The following is a 21,708-nucleotide window of genomic DNA, read 5'->3' as shown; positions in this document are numbered from 1 at the left end:
TAGAACTGGACTTACAGATATCTTTGAATTACCTTGTGGCTGCTAGGAACTTAACCTGGGTCCACTCCAAGAGTAGTAACCATTGAGCTATCTCTCCAGTCTTCTCATTATTCCTTTTTTCAGAACAACATTTTTATGACCCATGTTTGCACTGAAGTGTCATTGAAATTTAAATCAGAGCAGCCGTCGACATCAGTGCTCACTCCATTTGATTCATCTCATCGTTCTCTAAGCTTCCATAGCATGCATCTTTCCTTCCTCCCATGTGTATTTAGGAACAATTTCCTGTGTTCCCTCAGTTACTCACCAGCCCAGCTGGCTCTAGTTCAGAAGCGTTCTTGAACTCCACTGTGTACTTGAAAATTACTTTGTACAACTTCTCTTTTTTTGTACTGGTAACGTCTTCCTCCCTCCCCCACTCCTCCTCAGCCCCCCAGTCTTATTTGAGGCAGAGTCTCATATAGCCCAGGCTAGGCTCAGGTTTACCGTGTGGCTTCGAATGACGTTGACTTCCTGATCTGGTCTTTGCAGGCTTGGCTACGATGGCAAGAACAGCTTCTCATTAGCCAGCGAGAGAGAAGGAAGGTGGCCACTGCTGTGAGACACCATCAGCGCTGGCAGAAGCAGAGAACTTTGAAGGCTTGGCTTAAATACCTCCGTATCTGCAGGGTGAAGCGATGGCAGAATGGTGAGTTGGAAGCCTAGGCTCCCACGCCAGGCCTGAGCAGATGGCTCTCCCATTGTTGTGGCCCTTCAGGAAGAGAAAACAGAATATATTACACCTCAATTGTGATGACAAGAAAAAGATCATCATCCTTGGTTCTCATTTAGTTCCTTTTGGCTTTTCTGTCGTTTTTAAGATGTATTCATTTATAGTCTCTATATAAGTGTCCTGACTTCATGCACACCAGAAAAGGAATGAAACCCTACTACAGATGGTTGTGAGCCACCATGGTTGCTGGGAATTGAACCCAGGTCCTCTGGAAGAGCAACCAACGTTCTTAACCACTGAGCCAGCTATTCAGTCTCCCATTTTGGCTTTTATTAACATGCCTGACTTTAATTCAAATTGTGTTAATGTATTGTGATTACTACATATATTTTATTTCAAATGGGGCTATTTCGATAGGTATAATGTTATTTACCAGTTTTTTTTGTGCTTGTTTTTACACTGTATTACACCTTTATCAAGAATGCTAGTTTTAGGGGCTGGGGATTTAGCTCAGTGGTAGAGCGCTTACCTAGGAAGCACGAGGCCCTGGGTTCGGCCCCCAGCCCCAAAAAAAAAAAAAAAAAAAAAAAAAAAAAAAAGAATGCTAGTTTTAGTTGGGGATTTGGCTCAGTGGTAGAGCGCTTGACCCTGGGTTCGGTCCCCAGCTCCGAAAAAAAAGAATAGAAAAAAAAATGCTAGTTTTAGTGATTATTTGTATTTTTAGAATGACTTGCCTTTTTTTGTTTTTATTAATACAATATTTATTAATCTCCTTTCTGTCAAACTCTGAGCCAGCCACTTCCCCAGATGCCCTGAGAAAGTACAGGGAAAAGAACGTACAGGTTAGAGGAGACCCTGGAGGAAGGTTGTGGCATGCGGAGGTGGGCACAGCTGCTTCACAGGTTGAAGCTGATGAGAAAAGTTGCCGTTAGGCAAGAGTCCCATGGCTTCTGAGAGGGCCAAGCACAGAACCACAGAGGAGAGGAGCTGTTGCTTTGGAGAAGAGTTCCTGTCATAACCGGTGAAGAGATCCCCCAAACAGCCCCAATCCAGCCACCCCAACTTGGGCAGCCCAGCTGTAACATAGCTTGGCTGTGTCCCTTGAAGTGGTTCTGGCTTAGAAGCTGTAGCTAGACAGTGAGCATAGCATGCGAGACCACCAAGCCAAGGCTCTTGTTCATCACTGTCCAGTTCAACAGCACTTGAGCAGAGATTAACTTCACAGCTGAGTTCAGGAGTGGGTGGGGTGAACCTGGTCTACATTTTCAGGGGTGAGGAACAGGAAGGAGAGCTGCTGCAAGCAAAGATAAGGTAGACGACTTTCGTATTTGTTTTTTGTTTCGAGGCAGGATATTACCATGTAGTGCTGACAGGTCTCACTGTGTAGTCCTTACTGGCCTTGAGCTCACAGAGATCTGCCTGCCTTTGCCTTCTGAGAGCTGGGATTGAAGGTGTGCGGCACCGTGCCTGATGCTGTCACATGCTTACTTTTACTTAGTGAGCCATTTTCTGATACTTGGCCTGGACCAGCAGGCTGTTCTTTAGTGACAAGGTCCTAAGTGAGAGGTGGCCAGGAGATGGGAAAATAAAGAAGATAGAACAGGTGGGATCTTGCACAAGCTAGTCTCAGGCCAGGTGAGCTTGTTGGGAAGTAAAGCATCTTGTATACAGTTCCATGGGAGAAATGGGACAGAGGCAGCAGACACTGTCATGTAGTGGAGCCAATTGGGACGCTAATAAGTACTGTTGTACAAGGCCTCGTAGGGTGTTTTAGGAACACAGAGACAAAGGTGGAAGACTTGGGTCCTTGGGATCCAAAGCCACAATCCCCAAAGGCCCTGACCCAGGCCACTTCTGCCAAGCATGTTCTGACTTTAGATCGGAAGTCGTCTTCCTTTCCGGTACGTCCTAGACTCAGGGAAAGTCTGGGCTCGGCCCAGCCCTCACTAGACTCTTGGATTATTTGAGTTTGTCTTCCCTTATGCAAAAGCATATAATTTGTGATGTTAAAAATTTTTGGATATTGATTTTTTTAAGTGAAAAGGAAAGAAAAAATTTAACATATCACAGATTCTGTGAAAAGTTTGGTACTGTGGGATTCTCACAGACCCCATTATTGTGGTTTTAGAATCAGTTGGCCCAAGGGCTTTTTCTTCTTCTCTATAACCAGGAGTATACTTGGAATAAGGCTATTAAAGTCTTCCTGACCCTAGCTTTTCTATTTTCTTTATCCTCTCATCTCCTGCCTCCTCCCCCCTTAGACTCTGTCACTAAGAGCAGCCTGCTGGTCCAGGTCACCTCAGGAGCATGCGCACTGATGTTTTTTGTAAACAAGCTTTATTGAGTTCACATAGAAATTAATCAAACACTGGACTGGACTCTAGGTTAGACTCTCAGGCTCTTGTCCAAATGAATCCCATTTACCTCCTAGCCAACACTGCCTTGGCAAGTTCCTGGTATCTTCTGGGCATCGTGGTGGTAGACCAACTCTTCAGTTGCCCAGGGCTGGGGAACAAAGGCTTTTGGGCTGTTTAGCATGATGAACTCTAATCGCAAGCCTCAAGCTGCGGCCTATCTAGAGGTCTCCGTTTAGCAGCTGTTAGCTGCTCGATGTTGGAAAGATGTGTACTCTGTGGCTCGGGTCAGCAGGCAGAACGCTCAGGAGGTCCTTGCCAGTGTAACAGGCATGTAGAGGCAGAAACCAAACAGTATCTTTCAAAATGTCAGTTAACATTCTTGACTATCAGCAGCAAACTAGAAGCCTCATCCCTTGGGGAGAAAATTTTATCTTTTGCTTTTCTTTGTGTAGCCCTGCCTATCCTAGAACTCACTCTGTAGACCAGGCTGGCATCAAACTCACAGAGATCCACCTGCCTCTGCCTCCTGAGTGCTGGGATAGAAGGTTGCACCACCACTGCCTGGCCAGGGAGGAGATTTTTTTATTGCACATTCCTTTCTTGGTTTGGTTCCTGTTGCTGTGATGATGCTATGACCAAACCAACTTGGAGAAAGAAAGCGTTTATTTGGCTTATAGGTTGCAGTCTTTTATTACTGAGGGAAGTCAGCAGGGACCTGGAGGCTGTAACTGAAGCAGAGACCATGGAGAAGTGCTGCTTCCTGGCCTGCCTCCTTCCCTCTGGCTCACTCACTCACCGTTCTTATAAGGGCCAGACCCACCTCCCAGGGATAGCACTGGGATACCACCCACAATGCATTGGGTCTCCCATATCAATCCGTTACTAATTTAAAAAATGCCTCACAGACATGCCACAGTTCAATTTGATGGAGACAATCAACCAATTCCCTCTTCCCAGATGTGTGAACTTGATAATCAGGATGAGCTATCACCCTTCCCTAAAATTATACACCTCTTTCCTGGAGACGGAATCACTCAGGAAGTCCCAATATCCTTCTAGTATCTAGACAACTCTTGTGTTGTGCTTGGGGTTGACCCAAAGGAGCCTCACATGCTCTAAGCACACACTGTCAGTGAACTACGCTGTCGACTTAAAACCTTTAGTAAGAATTCTTTGTAGGAGCGATCTTGAATCCTGCTCACTGTCAGTAAGTAGGGTGCAACCTTTGTGACCTCTCCCTGCTTGGGGAGCAGCACCCAAGAGTTATTTCTCTGTTGCAGAGATGGCTGTACAGTTCCACCGCATTACTGTGCTCCAGATACATTTCTGTGACTGGCAGTGGGCCTGGGAGTGGAGGCAGAGCTTGTCTGCCCACCAGGCTCTGGTGGTGAAGCTGGCCAGGAAGATGGTCCTGCGAAGGGCCTTTGCCCACTGGAAGCACTGTATCCTTTGGCACTGGCCTGTCCATCCCCCCAGGGTGTCCTCAGTGTGAGGATCTGGACGCCTTAGATTCTCACGCATCCTTGCATTGTCCATTCAGGTCGACTCATTTCAACTTCAGCTTAGTTTCTTGTGTTTGCTGAACTAGCTAGGTTTCTTTTTTTTTTTTTCCCCCCCGGAGCTGGGGACCGAACCCAGGGCCTTGCGCTTCCTAGGCAAGCGCCCTACCACTGAGCTAAATCCCCAACCCCACTAGCTAGGTTTCTATTTCTGTGATAAACACTGTGACCAGCAGCAACTCGGAGAGGAGGAGTGATCCTTGCTGGCTTGCCCTACAAGGCTTGTTCAGTCTGCTCTTTAAACAACCCAGGACCACCTTCCCAGGGGTGGGACCACTTACAGGGGTCTGGGTCCTCCCACCTGAGCCCTTAATCAAGGAAATGTCCCACAGACTTGCCTGCAGGCCAGTTGGATGGAGGCAATTTCTCAGTTGAGAGTCCCTCTTTCTAAATCATGCTGGCCGTGTCGAACTTAGAAAAAAACTAATCAGCACACGAGGGAAACTTGAAGTCTCACAGCAGTCATTGGCCAGTGGGAAAACAGGTATGAAAGTGGGTCTTGACAATATGGGGAGATGCTGCTGCTGGAGGTTGGTATGGGAACCATCCTGTGTGCCCAGCACTCAGGAGCAAGGCTGGCACGACCACACCCCCCAGACCCTGGCTCAGATTTTTTTTTTTTTTCGGAGCTGGGGACCGAACCCAGGGCCTTGCGCTTCCTAGGCAAGCGCTCTACCACTGAGCTAAATCCCCAACCCCAGATTATTTTTTAAAGAACTGTTTATTTTTTAAGTATATGAATACCCTGTCACTGTCCTCAGATACACCAGAAGAGGGCATCGGATCACACTACACATGGTTGTGAGCCACCGGAATTGAACTCAGGACCTTTGGAAGAGCAGTCAGTGCTCTTCACCGTTGAGCCATCTCTCCAGCCCAACCTTTTTTTCTCTTAATAAAATTTTTTCAGCATCATAGGAGGTTCAGGCAAGGAAGGAGCATCTGAGCTGAATATAAGTTCCAGGTGACCTCAGGTTCTTCTGGCATAGACTGGGTAACTCACACAGGCTTATTGATGAGAAAACTAATGTTCAAGAATATGTTAATAGCGGGCTGGAGAGATGATTCAGCAACTAAGAACACTGGCTGCTCTTCCAGAAGACCCAGGTTCAATTCCCAGCAACCACATGGGAGCTCACATCTGTCTGTAGCTCCAGATCCAGGGCTCTGATACCCTCACAGAGACATACATATAGGCAAAATAATTTAAAAAAAGTGATCATTAAAAAAAAGTTATATATGTAAAAGTTATATATGTAAAAAAATGTGGTGGCCAGGTAGCATATGCCTTGAGTCTCAGCACTCAGGACAGACGCGGGCAAATCTCTTTGGGTTTGAGGTCAGCCTTGTCTACCCAATGAGTTCCTGGACAGCCAAGGTTATGATACCTTGTGTCAAATAAAAAAACAAAGTGGTGGCTGTGGCTCAGGAGAGGGTCAGTGTGGGCTGGGGTCTGTCATAGAGCTCTCTGTGCCCCACGCTATCCTGATGCACTCACGGCTTCCGAAGAGTTGAGTATTCACTGGAATCAGTGCACTGACACTTATGCTTCAGGAACGATGTTCTAGGGCCAGTGAGATAGCCTGCTGCCAAATCTCATCACCTGAGTTTGAAGGAAGAACGCAGTCCTGCAAGTTGACCATGCACATACATGCACACGCAGAGATACATGTCATTTGAATTATTTTAAAGAGAAGATGGTCCTGGATAGAGGAGAGAGACTTGCCCAGAGAGGTCAGCTGTGTGCAGTCGTGAGGGACAACTCAAGAGGAGTGGGCTGTGAGAGAGCGCTGAGGGCAGAGCAGAGAGATGGGTCAGTAGCTGAGTACTCAAGTGTGGGATGAGAAAAGATCTGAAAACCGAAGCTTCTAGCTCAGCCATCTGACTGGATCGTGATGCCAAACAATGCAAGCTCTGCTTGTGAGATGATGATTCCAAATGCTCACAGAAGTGATAGCGAGTAACCTCAGGTACTCTCTGCCTCGCATCAAATGGGCATCAGGAGAAGACTGGCATGACCTGGCTCCTTGGTAGAACTTCCCTGGGTCACCAGGAGGAGACAGAGGTGACTGTCCGCCCTCTCAGCAGGCCTGGCATGCTTAGAGCCAGGCCCTATATTGTGTTGGGTAGGAAGCTTGTTAAAGTGGAGGCCTTAACTTCTGGCAGACATGCTGCTACAGGAAGAAGAGGCTTCCCGGCGTGAGGCAGCAGCAGAGCACCACCAGCACTGCCTGCTGGTAAGAGTTCCAGAGTCTGGGGCAGCCATGGAGGCGTGTGCCCAGGGCTCCTGCTCCGTACTAGCCCCTGGCCGCAGCTGGTTCTGAGTTAGCTGTAGTCTGTGTTCGCATTTTGAAACTGAGAAAGTAATGAGTGGATTCAGAGATTTGGAGTTGAAGGGAACCTTAGAGGGGATCTGATCCTGGGATTTTTACAGTAGACCTCTCGAGTGGTAGATTCCTAATGTGTAACCCAGATCAAAGTCTTCATCCTAAACCTGAGTCAAGGTCTGGAGTGTTGGTTCCTGTTTTGTGGGCTGCCCCTCCCTCAGGAGCTGGTCTTCAGAGGTTTTTAGGAGCCCCTGGTGTTCCACAGAACATGCTAAATACCTGTAACTCTGTCTAACCACAGAACACAGTGTAAAAACCCCTTAGCTCTGTCTAACCTCTTCTCCCTGGCACTTGCTTACATAGTATGTATGCAATTGGTGACCGAGTTGCGAACGTGGTCCTGAGGATTCTATCCTGGTGTCTTTTGCTTTTGCTTTGATAAAATGTCCCAGTACAAGTGACTCTGAAGTGAAAAGAATTCATTTAAACAGGTTGAAGTCTGTCAGGGCCGCAGGAGCTTGAAACAACTGGTCAGCCCCCTTCTTTACTTACACAGGCCTGGGTCCCAGCCAGGAGTGAGGCTGGTCCTCCCATGTAAGTTAATACGAGGTAGACAGTCCTCCATAGGCAGGGACAGATGCCCATCCCCCAGATAATTATAGATTCTGACAAGGTGACAATGAATACCAACCACCTCAGATTCACCTGAGTTCATTCTTGAAAACCACTTTTATAATTACGTAAATGTATATATACATTAAGTCTTAAGTGGTTCCCAACTCTGGGATTAGAGGCATGTATCACCCTGCCCAGCCAATATTTAACCTTTTAGAATTCTTATATGGGTCTAGTTAGAGGCGACATTGTGTTTTCCTGTGAAGCCAGTGTTACTGAGAGACTTAAGCTAGCTTTTATTAGGAACATGGTAGAGAACTGCAGAGACCTGGAGCAGCCCTGAATAACACTGGCTTCCAGTGATGCTTCCTTGTTCATACTTCTACAGATCCACTTCTACAGATCCTAATGCACCTTTCTAACCAACCCCTCCTGTCCTTTCTCTGTGTAGCATTCTTGTTTTAGAGCCTTCAAAGACAACGTGACCCGGGCCCAACTAAAGCGAATGAGAAAGAGCCTTGCTCACCAGCTGCGTGATACTACAGTAAGAGTCCCCCGCCCTCCCAAACAGGGCTTTGCTGTATGGCTAGCTCAGGCTGGCCTCGAGCTCACTGTACTGTCTGGGCTGGTATTGAATTCATGGTCCTCGAGTCCTGGAATTACAGGTGTGCACTACTATGCACGGTACTTCATTTAGATTTTAGACTCCAAGATAACAAACACTGCCTGTTTTCTTCGTTAGTCTGTACCTACTGATAGAGAAGTTTGTTTCAGCCTTTTTTGGTTCTCCCTACTCACCCCACCTTACTCCAGTTTGCTAAAAAAAAACCCAATACTTGACTTAGATGTTAGGGACTGACTTGAACCAGGGTATTGCTAGATAGTACAAACCCTGTGTAGTAGAAAGCCTGTGTGTGTTGTTTTAGGTTTCTGCTGTAGTCAGTTTCTCAATGGTGTGTTGATCAGTGGCAACTGCTCTCTTCACTGGTTTTATTTCTGAGTGTGGATTGTCTTTCCTCAATGGTTAAGTGCACAGTAACCAGAGCATGGTATAGTGATCTACTCACAGTGAGCTGGTGTCAGCGCTTACACCGAGAGGCCTCTCTCTTAGCGTGATAAACTCAGTTTTCCTCTTGTCTTTCTGAAGCTGCTCCATAGGTTCTGGAACCTCTGGCAGTCTCGAGTTGAACAGAGGGAGGAGAGGGTACAGCCCCCCTCACTGCTTGCAGCCCAGAGCCACTACAGGTAGGAGCTGGCTTCAGCCTTGGCCTTTGTAGGGACACCTGGTTATTTCGATGCAGGGTTGTCCAAGAACAATTACTCTGGCACGAGTTAGCGCCAGACTTAGAAAGGTCTTTTAGCCAGGTGTGGACAGGGCCCTTAATCCCAATACTCTGGTCTGCACAGCCAGCTCCAGAACAGCCAGGGAGGCACCGTGAGACCTGTGTATATAGGCATCTTCTCTCGTGCACATACCATACTGTGCCCTGGCATTCTCTCGTGCATATACCATACTGTGCCCTGGCATTCTCTCGTGCATATACCATACTGTGCCCTGGCATTCTCTCGTGCACATACCATACTGTGCCCTGGCATTCTCTCGTGCACATACCATACTGTGCCCTGGCATTCTCTCGTGCACATACCATACTGTGCCCATTCTCTCGTGCACATACCATACTGTGCCCTGGCATTCTCTCGTGCACATACCATACTGTGCCCTGGCATTCTCTCGTGCACATACCATACTGTGCCCTGGCATTCTCTCGTGCACATACCATACTGTGCCCTGGCATGCTTGCACACAGGACTGTCACCTGGAATAAAACACAGAAAACAAGCAAGCAGACAAAAAACTGTAAGGGCCTTATCTTGATGAAAGCCACACTATTCATAATGGCTCCTAAGTTTGCTTTTGGCAGGGTGAGGGGAGGTGGGTGAAATGTTGCCATTTGTAGCGAGTCTTGACTACCACTGGATGAGCCTATGTGGTCACTGCCACTGCCTCCCTTCTGCAAGCCTTCGGTGTGTGTGCCTGGTGGCAGAGTGCAGCAGCAAGTGCTTAGCAAAAGATAAAAAGAAAAAGGACCCTGTGAAATGTAAATGTTAAAGGGACAGGTTAGGAAGACATTTGGGGCTCAGTCTATCAGGAAATAGGGAATGTCCTTGATTGTTTAGAGCTAGTCGTCCTGTTAAATACATGAAATATCGAAATTAACAATATATAAAAAGAAAGTATAAAATGAAAATTTTATAGGCCCTCTACTTCCAAGCCAGAGCCCAGTTCGTATATTAAATAATGTCTTGACTCCTTCCTTCCTCAGCTCAGGGTGTCACCAGTGTAATCTGCAGCTAGTGCCCATTTTTAGAGTGTTTTACATTTTATGATTGATTGATTGATTGTCCAGCCCAGTGCTTCTCACAGGCATTCCCCCACCAAACCACCTCCCCAGCTTCAGAGCACATTTTTAATGAGCCAATAAGAATCCTAATATTTTGGGCTGGAGAGATGGCTCAGCACTGAGGAACACAGATTTCTCTTTCAGAGGCTGTCCCCAATTCAGTTCCCAGAACCCACAGAGTAACTAGCAACCATCTAAACTCCAGTTCCAGAGGACCCAATGCCCTCTGTGGACACTAGATATCCCGGCACACACATACATGCAGGCGAATACTTAGACACATAAAATTGAAAAAGAAAGAAAATTCAATTGAGAGTTATCAAGGTCTGCCTCTATTCTACGTCCTTGTTTACAAAATCAAGCATTTTATTCTCACATCTGGTATCATTGCATGGAAGGGAGATCAGCCCTGGGGTTTGGCCATAACTCCAAGGTCGGACATTGCCTGTCTTAAGTCCCAGACGTACTGTGGTTGGTGCTCTACTCACTTTCCAAGTGACTTGTCAAGCGTCGGAGTGTAGCTCAGTGGTAGGCCACTTGCTTAGCACCTGTGCCCTGCAAACATAACTAACCAACCAATCAGACCCCAAGGAAATGTTGAAAGTTAAGTCCATGGGGTGCGCTGAACCCTCAACTGTACCCAGATACAGGTGCTTAAAAACACGATAAAATCTTACAGCGTGAAGCCTGGCAGTATCAGTACGCAGTCCTTTGGTTTTCTGTGTTTTGTTCCAGGATGACGGTCCTACGCAAGTGTGTCAGGGTGTGGCTACAGCATGTGCACAAGAGAAGATGCCTGCAGGTACGGGGCATATTGGAGCAGACCGCTCACCGTCTGTTAGTGGCATTCACTGGCTTTGGGAAGATGCATGGGGAAGGCCTGTGCAGCAGGTCTGGTTCTGGGCTAGAGGTTCTGTCCTTCAGCCCTCACTGGTGTTGGAGTCTGTACAACCCCAGTCCTTCATTGATAGGAGAACTGAGGTGCTGATGGGAAAGATGGGCTCTTCCCAGCCTGTTGGGTCCATACTCAGGCCCGTTGTTTTCTGAGATGCCCCTCCCCTTCCTGTCTCAAGCCCCAAAGTGCTGGGATTATGCGAGTGTCCCACCACAGCTGCCCCTGAAGAGATACTTACCACACACTGCCTTTGCCTTACACCCTGTGCCTGTGTTGATGGTACAGCTGTGACACAAAAAAGAACTCCTGTGCCCCCAGCCTCATGCCAGGGTGGCAGGGAAGTGTGACTTACAGGTCACTTCTGACAATTGGGCACAGGTATCTGGAATGCTAAGTGATGAAGGCTTTTTAAAAAATTCATCTATGTGTGCATGTGAGAGAGATGTGTGCAGGGGTGTGTGTGTGTGTGTGTGTGTGTGTGTCATATACAAGTGTCCACAGAGGCCACTTAGTGGTTTAGAGTTGCTTGTTCACAACCCCGGAAGAGCAGGAACCGCTCTTAACAGCTGAGTCGTCTCTTTAGGCCCTTAAGTAGAAGACATTGACCAGATTGAGATTTAATAGGGAGGTTGGTTCATTTGATGATACCTTCATGGAAAGTGCCCATGTTTGGCCGTCCTTGGCACAGACCAAACTTCCCTCAGTTGTTTTGGCTGCCCTCTTTGCTACATGGACGTCATCTGCTGCCACAGTCTGACTGTGGGATAGAGTGGGAGTTTGGAGCTAGGCACAGACTCTGCCTAAGCTGTCTCTGTCTCCAGGCCGCCCCGCAGCTGCTAGCCACTCCTGAGTGTTCTGAGTGTCTGCCCCATGTAACTCTGTAGCCCATGGCCTTGTCAGTGTAGGGGCTCCCTCCGCCCTTGCCTGTCACAGCCTGTGCGATTAACAACATTAGCATACGGTTGTGTGCTGACTTTTCAGGTAGCCTGTAGCTGCTGCTTCGTTCATTCGTTCGTTTGTTTGCTTCTCTGTATAGCCCTGGCTGTCTTCCAACTCGGTCTGTAGATCAGGCTGGACTGGAAAGCAGCAGTCTACCTGCTTCTGCCTCCCGAGTGCTGGGATTAAAGGCATGCACTAACACAGCCCAGCTTCTGCAATAACTTTTCTTTTTTTTTTTTTTTAAGTTTTATTTATTTATTTTATGTACAGCATTCTGCCTGCATATGTGACTGCAGGCCAGAAGAGGGCACCAGATCTCATTACAGATGGTTGTGAGCCACCATGTGGTTGCTGGGAATTGAACTCAGGACCTCTGGAAGAGCAGTCAGTGCTCTTAACCGCTGAGCCATCTCTCCAGCCCTGCAATAACTTTTAAAGTTCCCATTTTTGGTGATTTGAATATAGTGGAGAGCATTTCCCGAGGACGGGTTTAAAGGAGAGCATAATCACACCTGACCAGCCTGTTGCTTCTTAAGGGCCTGGCATGCCTGTCTCAGCCCAGCACAGTGCCCAGCAGAAGCTGCTACTGACTCATGGCTGAATTGTCCTTGACCACATGGGAATGTTTCTGGTTGGTTATCTGGAAGCTGGGTGAGATGGCACACACCTCTAATACCAGCACCCCAGAGGCACAGGTAGGATTGCTGCAAGTTCAAGGCCAGTCTTAATAGTGAGGTTCAGACTAATTTGGGCTGCATTGTGAGACTACCTCAAAAACAGTAACCAGGTGTGCTGGTTCACACCCACCATCCTAGCACTGAGGAGGTAGAGACAGAGGATAAGAAGTTCAAGGTTATCCTCAGATACACAGCAGGTTCCAGGCCAGCCTGGGCTACATAACATCTTGTCTCATGAAAACAAAAACAAAAATGTAGTTTGAAAAAGAGAGCCTGCTTGCCTGTCATCCTAGTGCCTGTGACGTGGAGACGTGAGGATTAGTGAGTAGTTCAAGGTCATTCTTGGCTGTTTAGTGAGTATGAGGCCATCCTAGGCCACATGGATCCCTGTTTCACGAAAACAAACCAAAAAGAGGAAAAGAGTTCTCAGGATGGCACAGGTGGGAACGGCTAGCTCAGGTCTCTCTTACTCTGCTTGCCTCTAGCTCAGCCTGCTCCTGGAGGAGAAACAAGTCAGAGAGCAGCAGGAGCTTCCCTGGCCACTACTTTGCAAAAGTCTTTTGCTAAAAACACCTTAAATGTCACCTGTCCATGTAGCTGTATCGGGAGCACAGTTCTCTGTTTTAGGGAAACAAAAGGTTATTCATCGTGAGTTTCTTTTAAAAAGTAATGAGGCCAGGCATTGTGGTGCACACCGTTAGTCCCAACAGTTGCGGGGGCAGAGGCAGGCAGATTTCTGAGTTTGAGGCAACCTGGTCTACAGAGTGAGTTCTAGGACAGCCAGGACAATATAGAGAGAACAAAGAAGCAAAAGTAACATGTGGAATGGTAAAATATCTACTTGTTATAAATTGGAAAGTTAAGTTTGTGAGTTCATTAGACTTTTTTTTTTTTAAGATTTATTTGTAAGTATATTGTAGCTGTCTTCAGACACACCAGAAGAGGGCATCAAATCCCATGGCAGATGGTTGTGAGCCACCATGTGGTTGCTGGGATTTGAACTCAGGACCTCAGGAAGAGCAGTCAGTGCTCTTAACCGCTGAGCCATCTCTCCAGCCCCTCATGGTACATCTTTAACATAGCAGATGGGCAAAGATCAAACATAACATTTCATTCTGTTCCTACTTGTTTCTTTCTTTCTTTTTTTTTTTTTTCCTGTTCCTATTTGTATGAGAAGCAATCTTCTGTCAGAAGAGAAGTAAGTGTGCCTCTGACACTCCCGGAGGTCATTTGTTGTTTTGCTTCAGTCACTGCAGGCCAGAGCACTCGGTCATTTTCAGCAGCGAGCACTGCCTGCTGCCTTCTACACGTGGTACAGAGTCTGGCGATGGCACCAGCAGAGACGGACCCTCCACACCAGAGCAGTGCGTTTTCACAGGTCTGCTGTGCAGCTCCGTGTGTGGAACATACAGCTCTGATGTAGCTCTGGTGACTTTGGAATGCCCTGGCTTTGTGACACTGTTTCCCAGTCCCCAGTCCCCGGTCCTCTGGGTTTTCAGTAATGAGGGCCTTTTGATCTCATGGAACAGAAAAATTAGCCACACCTTCCCCTGGGACACTTCGGCCATCCTTTTGGCAAGTGTTTTCAGAACAGATTGTGTTTTATGCTCTGTTCTTCTTTCCTGAGTACAATTTCCTGTTAGTGTTGTAATGAGAGCTTTGATGGAGCTCACATTGTGTGATTTCCCTAAAATGCTGTGTTCTTGTTCTGTAAGACATGGTCTTCTCAAGTCTTAGCACAGCAGTCCTCAACCTGTGGGGTGTGTGACCTTTTCACAGGAGTCACCTTAGGCCATTTGAAAACAAAAATATCTACATTATGTTTCATAGAAGTAGCAAGATTACAATTATGAAATAGCAATAAAAGTAATTTTATAATTGGGGTGATCACCATAACATGGGAACTATATTAGAGGGTTGCAGCATTAGGAAGGCTGAGAACCAATGTCTTAGAACAATGGTCACCCACAGAGTTAGAAAGGCCAAGGAGCCACAGGGTGGTAAAAGCGCCCATCTTTAATCCTAGCTCTTAGAAGGCAGAGGCAGTTGGATCTCCTTGAGTTTGAGGCCAGTGCAGTCTACAAAGTAAGTTCCAGGTCAGCCAAATGCTACACAGAAAAACTAAAAAATAAAGTAAAAAATGTCTTCCGTTGGAAATGCTTGGCTTCTAGTCAGTTTTTCTTGTTTGTGTGTATTTAGAGAGGCATTAGAGAAGCAAGTATTTGCTCTCTGGAGGCAGAAGGTGTCTCAGCATCGAGAAATCCGCTTGGCTGAGAGAATGGTGAGTAGCTTTCTTTGAGGGGGTCCCTGGTGTGGGGCGGGGGGGATCCACTGTATGCACTTGCCCTGGGGTGCTCCTCAGAAAGTTACACAAACCCGGTCCACCCTGCAGGCCAGGAGCCTGAGAGAGGCTAGACATTGTAGCTAACGTCAGTGGGTTTGCGGGCAGCTGCTGGAGAAGCATCTCTCGGCTGGACACAGCCTCCTCCAGCCTCTGATCTGTTTCCTCCCACCCTGCCTCAGGCTATGCTGCAGGCAGAGCAGCAGCTCTTGCGTAGGTTCTGGTTCGTGTGGCACCAGCGAGCAGCGGCGTGTCACCAGGAGCGACAGCGGCAAGCCATGGCCATTGCCCACCACCACAGCGGGCTGCTCAGGAGGGCTTTCTGCATCTGGAGGGAAAGCACCCAAGGATTTAGGATGGAGTGAGTGGCATTTCTACTCCAGAGCTCCAAGTGCCCACTATGGCGTTGTGTTGTGTCAGGTTGGGCCGGATGTGTCCTGGAGAGTCAACTTAAATGGGGGACAGGACCTTGAATCTATCTTTGGACTCTGATGCTCTGAAACTCGGCTGCACCGTGCTTCCTCCCTGGGACCCATGTGGTTAGTGGCAAGGCCTAGACTAATGAGCCCATTATCAGGTGGCTAGACACTTATTAGTGGGCAGGTTATGACAATTTTAACCAGAACAAGAAGGCTTCAATGGCGGAGTGCATGCAGCCCATGTGTCTGGTGCAGAGATGTCCAGCCTTGAAGCCATGAGGAACAATTTTGAATCTCTGTGTTTCTTGGGAGAGACCCAGATCATCAGACAGTTCTTCAGAGAACCCGTCACTCCCAGAGCTCAGTGAGGATGAGGGTCCGGGGCTACAAAGGGGAGTTCTGAGGCTCAGAACTTGGAGTCTAGCGCCTGCTGAGCTTCTCCTGTTTCTCCACAGGAGGATGGGCAGGGCACAGGCTTCACACTTCCACTCAGTACGGCTCCTGTGTTGGGCCTGGAGCAAGTGGAGGGAGGTAAGGCTTTGGCATGGGCACAGCCTGAGTGTGGCTTTTGGACAGGTGGAGCTGTTTGTCTGCGTGACTCAGAGCAGACAGATGGTTACCTCCATATATATGCCTCTGGACAAGGGCTACAGTGAGGCACTGCCCACTGTAGCGGCTCAAGGTCCTTTGTGTGCGAGGCTGTTAATTACCTGAACTTACTGACTGGAACGTTCCTGGTCTGGCCACTCACAGAAACTCTACTAAGGGTGTAACATTGAAGCCAACTCCTGTCCAGCATTTCCTGTCAGCTCCTTGCTCACCCACCAAGCCCTAGGAGGGGTGTGTGTGTGTGTGTGTGTGTGTGTGTATTTGTAGATGAGAGTGAGACTCAGTGTATTCCCCGTATGTGAGCTCACTCACAGAATGAGAACTCAGAGGCACTGCCGCCGTGAGCTCCCACTGGCCTGGGCCCACAGTCCCACCCCCTCTTTCCTGTGCACAGGGCCTAGCTCTGAGGATGGAGGAGCAGCAAAAGCTGAAGCGTGCAGCCCTGCACAGCCAGCGCACCCTGCTCCACAGGGCTCTGCAGAAGTGGCTGGTAGGAGCCAGTTCTTTCTTCTGGGTCTCCTCACTTCGGGGCAGGGGAGGCTTCTGGACGCATTTCCATTCCTTCCCAGAGTGATCCGACAAGGCTCTAAACATCAGGTACCCCGGAAAGTGCTACCTGGGGTGCCAGGCTTCCTTGAAATCTGGTTTCTAAGAGTCCAGGAGCTGGGCCTTATGGGACATTATATTGGTGATGGGTGCCAGCCTTGGAATGGAGTCCTTCAACCTCTTCCCACTGTGATAGCTCTGGGCATGGCAGCCACTGTGGTAAACACACCTCTGAGGCCTACTTGTACGGGGCGGCCTCCAGTCCTCATCTCCCACAGGTTTACCAGGAGAGGATGAGGAGTGTTCTTCAGGAGGTTGCAGCCAGGGAAAGACAGCACAACAGGCAGCTGCTGTGGTGAGTCCTGAGTGCCTTGGATCTCTCAGGCTTAGGAAAGACCTCCAGAATCAGGTATGGGTGGGTGGGGCAGTCCTGCCTCAGGCCTTGCAGATAGTGGCCTCAGTGCCTCCTGCTGCTTAAGTGTTCGACTCTGGCTTTCCCTCAGTAAGCCTCTCATCTTCTGGCTCACCTCAGCATGTCTTGATCTGCCCTGAGCAGGTAACCTGGAAGGCACTCCCATACGGACCCCTCACCAGAGACCCACACAGGAGCCCGTTTGTCGAGCTCTGAGCCTTTTTTCCTCCATGCTTCACCCCTAACCTTCTGTACCTCCTGGTACACTATTTCATCCCATTCCTGTCTGCAGTCTGCAGTCTCTCTGTCAGCTCCCAACTGTCCGTCCCAGACCGTCTGCCCCTCTAGGACCGTCTGTAACTCTCATCCCACCCCACTCCTTATAATCCGAGTTCTGAACTCATCTTTCCCAGTTGGACTCTCCTGCCCCCTCCCCCTTTGTACTTGTTCAGCACAGGCTGTTCTGACTGTGTAGGCCGTGGCCCTTGTGGACTTTACACCATCACTCCTCTGAAGTTCCCACAAGGCACCATCCAGTCCTTCAGACAGTCTAGAACGAGAGAGCAAGTAGGCGCTGGGGTTCATGCCCCTCTTATCTCACTGTGAATCACCTGAAGTGTCATCGTCTGGTTACAGCTGTGCTCTCTTTATCGTGTACCTACTGAGGACTCAGTGGTGGCCACCTGGTCCCGGCTAGTACCTGGCTCAGACCAGACACTCAGCATCTGTTGTTAGGCGTAGGCAAACTTGAGCGTCATGAGGCACAGAGTCCTTACTCAGGCATGGGGAAGTGTGTTTCACAGAGGCCTCCCAGGCCCATTCACACTGCGGTCACTCTCCTCACCTGACTCATGTCTTTGCAGGTGGGTGTTACATCGCTGGAGAGAAAACACCATGGCCCGTTTGGATGGGGCCAAAAAAACCTCTCAGGCTAGAGTCCACTACAACAGGACTCTGTGCTCCAAGGTGAGGTACAAACTGGTTTCCAGGGAGCTTGGGGCACTTAGCAGGGACCTTCCACAGTGGGTGGGTAACCGTCTTTCACACGCACGTCTGTAGGCTTTTCTGTTTGTGCTGAGATAGGAATCACTGTTCATTCAAATGTGTCAGACAGGAACAAACTAGTTCTTACCAGAACCAGTGTTTCCACACATGTGCAGCACTGAACTCAGATAAAGCAAGGGGGCTGCTGAGATTCGGAATCCTTGCTGGAAGACTGTGCAGATCCTACCCACTGGCTCTCAGACTGCATGGCTCCGAGGCTTGCTAGGACGCATGGGGCCTCCCAAAAAGTCCTTGGTTATCTATTTTGAAATGACCGAGACCACCTCGGTTCCTTGTCTGGATATATGAAGCTCATTTCTTTCCTTTTGTTTCTTCTTTGAGCACAACTACTAACAAACTACAACCAACCTCCCTGAATGACCAGCAACCACCAACTGCCTATTAGGGCTCTAGCATTTATATGCCCTTCCAAAAGTTCCCAGAATTCCACACGTCACGGGATCTGCAGCTGCAAACCACACCCCTGCTAGAGATGAGGCTAGAGCATGTCAGCTGCTGCAGACGGCCCGAAGCAGCCGCACATTCCCAAACCTGAGGTAGAACAGAGGCATGTTCTCATCACTACAACTGCATGCGTCTGTAACTCCTGTCCTGGAGTTAGAGTCAGAGTAAGAGAGGATCATGGGAACTCACGGCCAGCTAGTCAGCCAGAACAGGAAGCCTCAGCCTCAGAGACCTTGTCTTAGGGAAGGAATGGAGAGTGACTGAGGAAGACATTGGATTTTTGGGTCCTCTACAGCCATACACATGTGCACACATACACACACACACACATACATGCACACACCCCACACAAAGAGTTTTGTTTTTGCTTTTGAGATATGGTCTTACTATGTAGCTCAGACTAGACTGGAACTCACTGTGTAGATCAGGCTGGCCTCAAACTCACAGAAATCTATTTGTCTTTGCTACCCAAGGTCTGGGGTTAAAGTGCCCACCACCTCACACTCCCCAGAAAGGGTTTTGTTACTACGTTTCCTGTGTAAGAAAAGATACTCCAGGTGGTGGTGGTGCCTTTAATTCCAGCACTCAGGAGGCAGAGGCAAGTGGATCTCTGTGAATCTGAAGCCAACCTGGTCTACAGAGTGAGTTCCAGGACAGAGAGCCAGGGCTGCACAGAGAAACCCTGCCTTGAAAACCAAAACACTGGAGTATAATCTATGTAACAACTTCATTTCTTAGGGCACAGTGTGAAGTTTAAATCCTCCTGATAGGGAAGTCCCAGTGTCTTGAGTTGTCAGACTTCCCTTTAAGGGACCAGATGGCTGGCTACTTCCTAGATGTGCTTGAGAGCCAACTGTTAACCCCTCAGGTCTTTCCCCCAGAGGACCCAGCATTGGTCACAGTGTGTCCTTGATATCAAATTATGAAATGACCACTGTCTTTTCCTGCCCGTCCACAGGTCCTGGTCCAGTGGCGGGAGGTTACGTCAGTGAAGATATATTACCGACAAAAGGAGGCAGCTGCCCTCAGGGAGGCCCGGAAAGCACTGGACAGGGGTAAGAGAGGTCTGTGGGGACAGTGACGGGAGGAGTGTGCTGTGACGCAGGACTTCCTGAGGTTCCGTGTGCTCTATGGGATCTGCCCATGAGTGCTCATTCCCTGATGCTCCCATGGCCAGCAGGCTTCAAACAAGAACTCATGTCTCTCAGCGTCAGAGGCCAGAGGCTCTGGAGAAGAACCCTTCCCGGGCTCTTCTAGCTTCTGGTTGTCGCCCTCCCTGGTCTTCCTTGGTGATGTATGTATGTGTGTGTGTTTGTGTACACATATACATATATATATATAATTATATGATATATTTGTATAATATATATTATACAATTATTAAGTAAACTTTTTTTTCTTTTTTTTTTTTTTTTTTTTTTTTCCCGGGGCTGGGGATCGAACCCAGGGCCTTGTGTTTCCTTGGCCAGCGCTCTTCCACTGAGCCAAATCCCCACCCCCTTAATTAAACTTTTAAATAATATTATCCACATCACACCTGAGTTGCTCAGAATGCAGTACTTGTCTTTGAGGCTGGCCCTCAACAGCCATCAGTACAGAATAGCTGAGGTCTAACTGGTGCAGGAAGCAGGGATGACAAGGTGGCTATGCAGTCTACTAGGTGGGGTGCGTGCCTCAGTAGCCCCTTTCTTGTGCTGGACGCCCAGAAAGTTTCTGAAGAACTGTTCATTCTTAGTCTGTGAAGCTTGAAATGCTGGTTTTGCTATGAGCAAAGGAATGAGCAGTAGAAGCATCGACAGGGCCATCTCTGAAGGACTTTTCTTAAAGGGGGTAGTGGCACAGGGTATGTCCTTGGGACGAGGAATTTAGGGGGCTAAGCCTAAAATACCGTCCGTGGGAGGGATGGAAGTAGCATTGTGGTTTGGTACCTTTCTTGTTTTATTTGTTTTTGAGATGGGGGTCTCTCTATAGTCCTGACTGTCCTAGAACTCACTATGTAGACCAGGCTGGCCACCAACTCACAGAAATGCATCTGCCTCTGCCTTCTGAGTGCTGGGTTTAAAGCTTGTGCTCATCGTCCTGTCTGATATTAGACCTCAGGATTTCTGCTGCACCTTTCTAGAGCTGTGGGGCAGACCGTTAGACTCAGGAATGGACTTTACAAAGCGCAGGCTTGTAGGCCCAGCACTTGGAAGGCAGGAAGGAGGCATGCTGGGGCAAGGAGCCCGAGGGCAGCCTAGCAACACTGAGCACCCTTCCTCTGTCTCTCCCATTCTTTCTTCGTAAGATTACATCATTGCTCCCTCCCTCTCCTCCCCACAAACTGCTTCTGCTCTTTCAAACGCTGACCTCTGTTCTCGTTGTTGTTATCCTGCTCATCAGTGTGGTGCCACTCACATGTTCTCAGGGCTGAGCTCTCAGGGGTGGAGAACCAATTGCTCAGCGCCTTCCTGGGAGACTTTCTCCCACTCTCCGCAGGTCTTAGTTTCCTAAGGAGTTCTTTGTGTAGAGCTGCGGCCCGGGCCTTCCCCCGTCTGTGGCATGTCCATTGGTGTCGTCCTTATTTGGGCAGTTATGTTGACGGCGTCTGACATTACTAGGAGACACATCCACGGCAAACTCCCTGATCTTCGGGTTCTTAGGATCTTTCCTTTCCCTCTTCCAACGTGCTCCAGAGCATCAGGTGTGGGGCGTTCTGTACATGTCTCAGGCGGGCGTGGGTTCCGTAACTGCATTTTGTTCTCCTCTACTTCAGTACCTTCCTGTTAAGTTGTTACTTAGCGATGATGCTGCTGTCGTGGTAGCTAGGGAGATAGGTACACTTAAAGCTGCATCTAAGATGTGAAATGGCTGGTGGAGACCATCCAAGATAAGGCTCGTGACTGCTGCCTTCTCCGGAGCCTGCGTTAGGCATTCCCAGGCCCCAGGCCTTCCACAGTGGCCATGGACCCTGGGGTATTTTTTTCTCATAAAAGGTTGACTGTCTCAACACATAACCTCTCCATTGTCTAAGCCTTCCTTGCCACAAAGCCACTTAATGAGTGGAAATCCTGCATAGTCGTCAGCGGGTTCCATCTGCCTCAGGTCGTCTCCGGACCTGGCTTCAGCGGTGGCAGGTCTGCAGGCACAGGGAGGCTCAGCAGACACTTCAGCTGCAACAGGCGGCTCAGCATCACCGCCGGCAGCTGCTAGCGGGAGCAATGGTCAGGTGGAAGGCGTACCATCTGTGGTGTGTCAGGAAAAAGGTGAGACCCGTGGTGGCAGCTCTCCAGGCTCTGCATGAGTCTGGGGTAGTGAGCAGGCACCTGTGGCTTGGGGAGGGGTCTTTAGACAGAAGGTATTAATGCTGGGATTCTGCAGGAACAAGACTGCGGGAGCTGCTGCAGGCC

General features: G+C 48.8%; 1 protein-coding gene across 1 annotated transcript in view; it reads left to right on the top strand.

Annotated features, from left to right (window-relative positions):
* The window catches only part of Sfi1 (SFI1 centrin binding protein), a 64,210-nt gene that overhangs the window by 37,610 nt on the left and 4,892 nt on the right, over positions 1–21,708 (top strand). Inside the window, exons 9-23 of the mRNA XM_032915932.1 lie at positions 532–688; positions 4,350–4,511; positions 6,795–6,865; positions 8,022–8,114; positions 8,718–8,815; positions 10,708–10,774; positions 13,731–13,861; positions 14,683–14,764; positions 15,007–15,185; positions 15,699–15,774; positions 16,247–16,342; positions 16,677–16,753; positions 17,674–17,776; positions 19,278–19,374; positions 21,404–21,564. Coding sequence (XP_032771823.1) covers positions 532–688; positions 4,350–4,511; positions 6,795–6,865; positions 8,022–8,114; positions 8,718–8,815; positions 10,708–10,774; positions 13,731–13,861; positions 14,683–14,764; positions 15,007–15,185; positions 15,699–15,774; positions 16,247–16,342; positions 16,677–16,753; positions 17,674–17,776; positions 19,278–19,374; positions 21,404–21,564 — 1,650 coding nt within the window. The remainder of the gene's footprint in view (positions 1–531; positions 689–4,349; positions 4,512–6,794; positions 6,866–8,021; positions 8,115–8,717; positions 8,816–10,707; positions 10,775–13,730; positions 13,862–14,682; positions 14,765–15,006; positions 15,186–15,698; positions 15,775–16,246; positions 16,343–16,676; positions 16,754–17,673; positions 17,777–19,277; positions 19,375–21,403; positions 21,565–21,708) is intronic.

This window comes from Rattus rattus, chromosome 11 (genome assembly GCF_011064425.1).
Source record: "Rattus rattus isolate New Zealand chromosome 11, Rrattus_CSIRO_v1, whole genome shotgun sequence".
Classification (NCBI taxonomy): Eukaryota; Metazoa; Chordata; class Mammalia; order Rodentia; family Muridae; genus Rattus; species Rattus rattus.
This window is presented reverse-complemented; position numbering and strand designations above follow the sequence as displayed.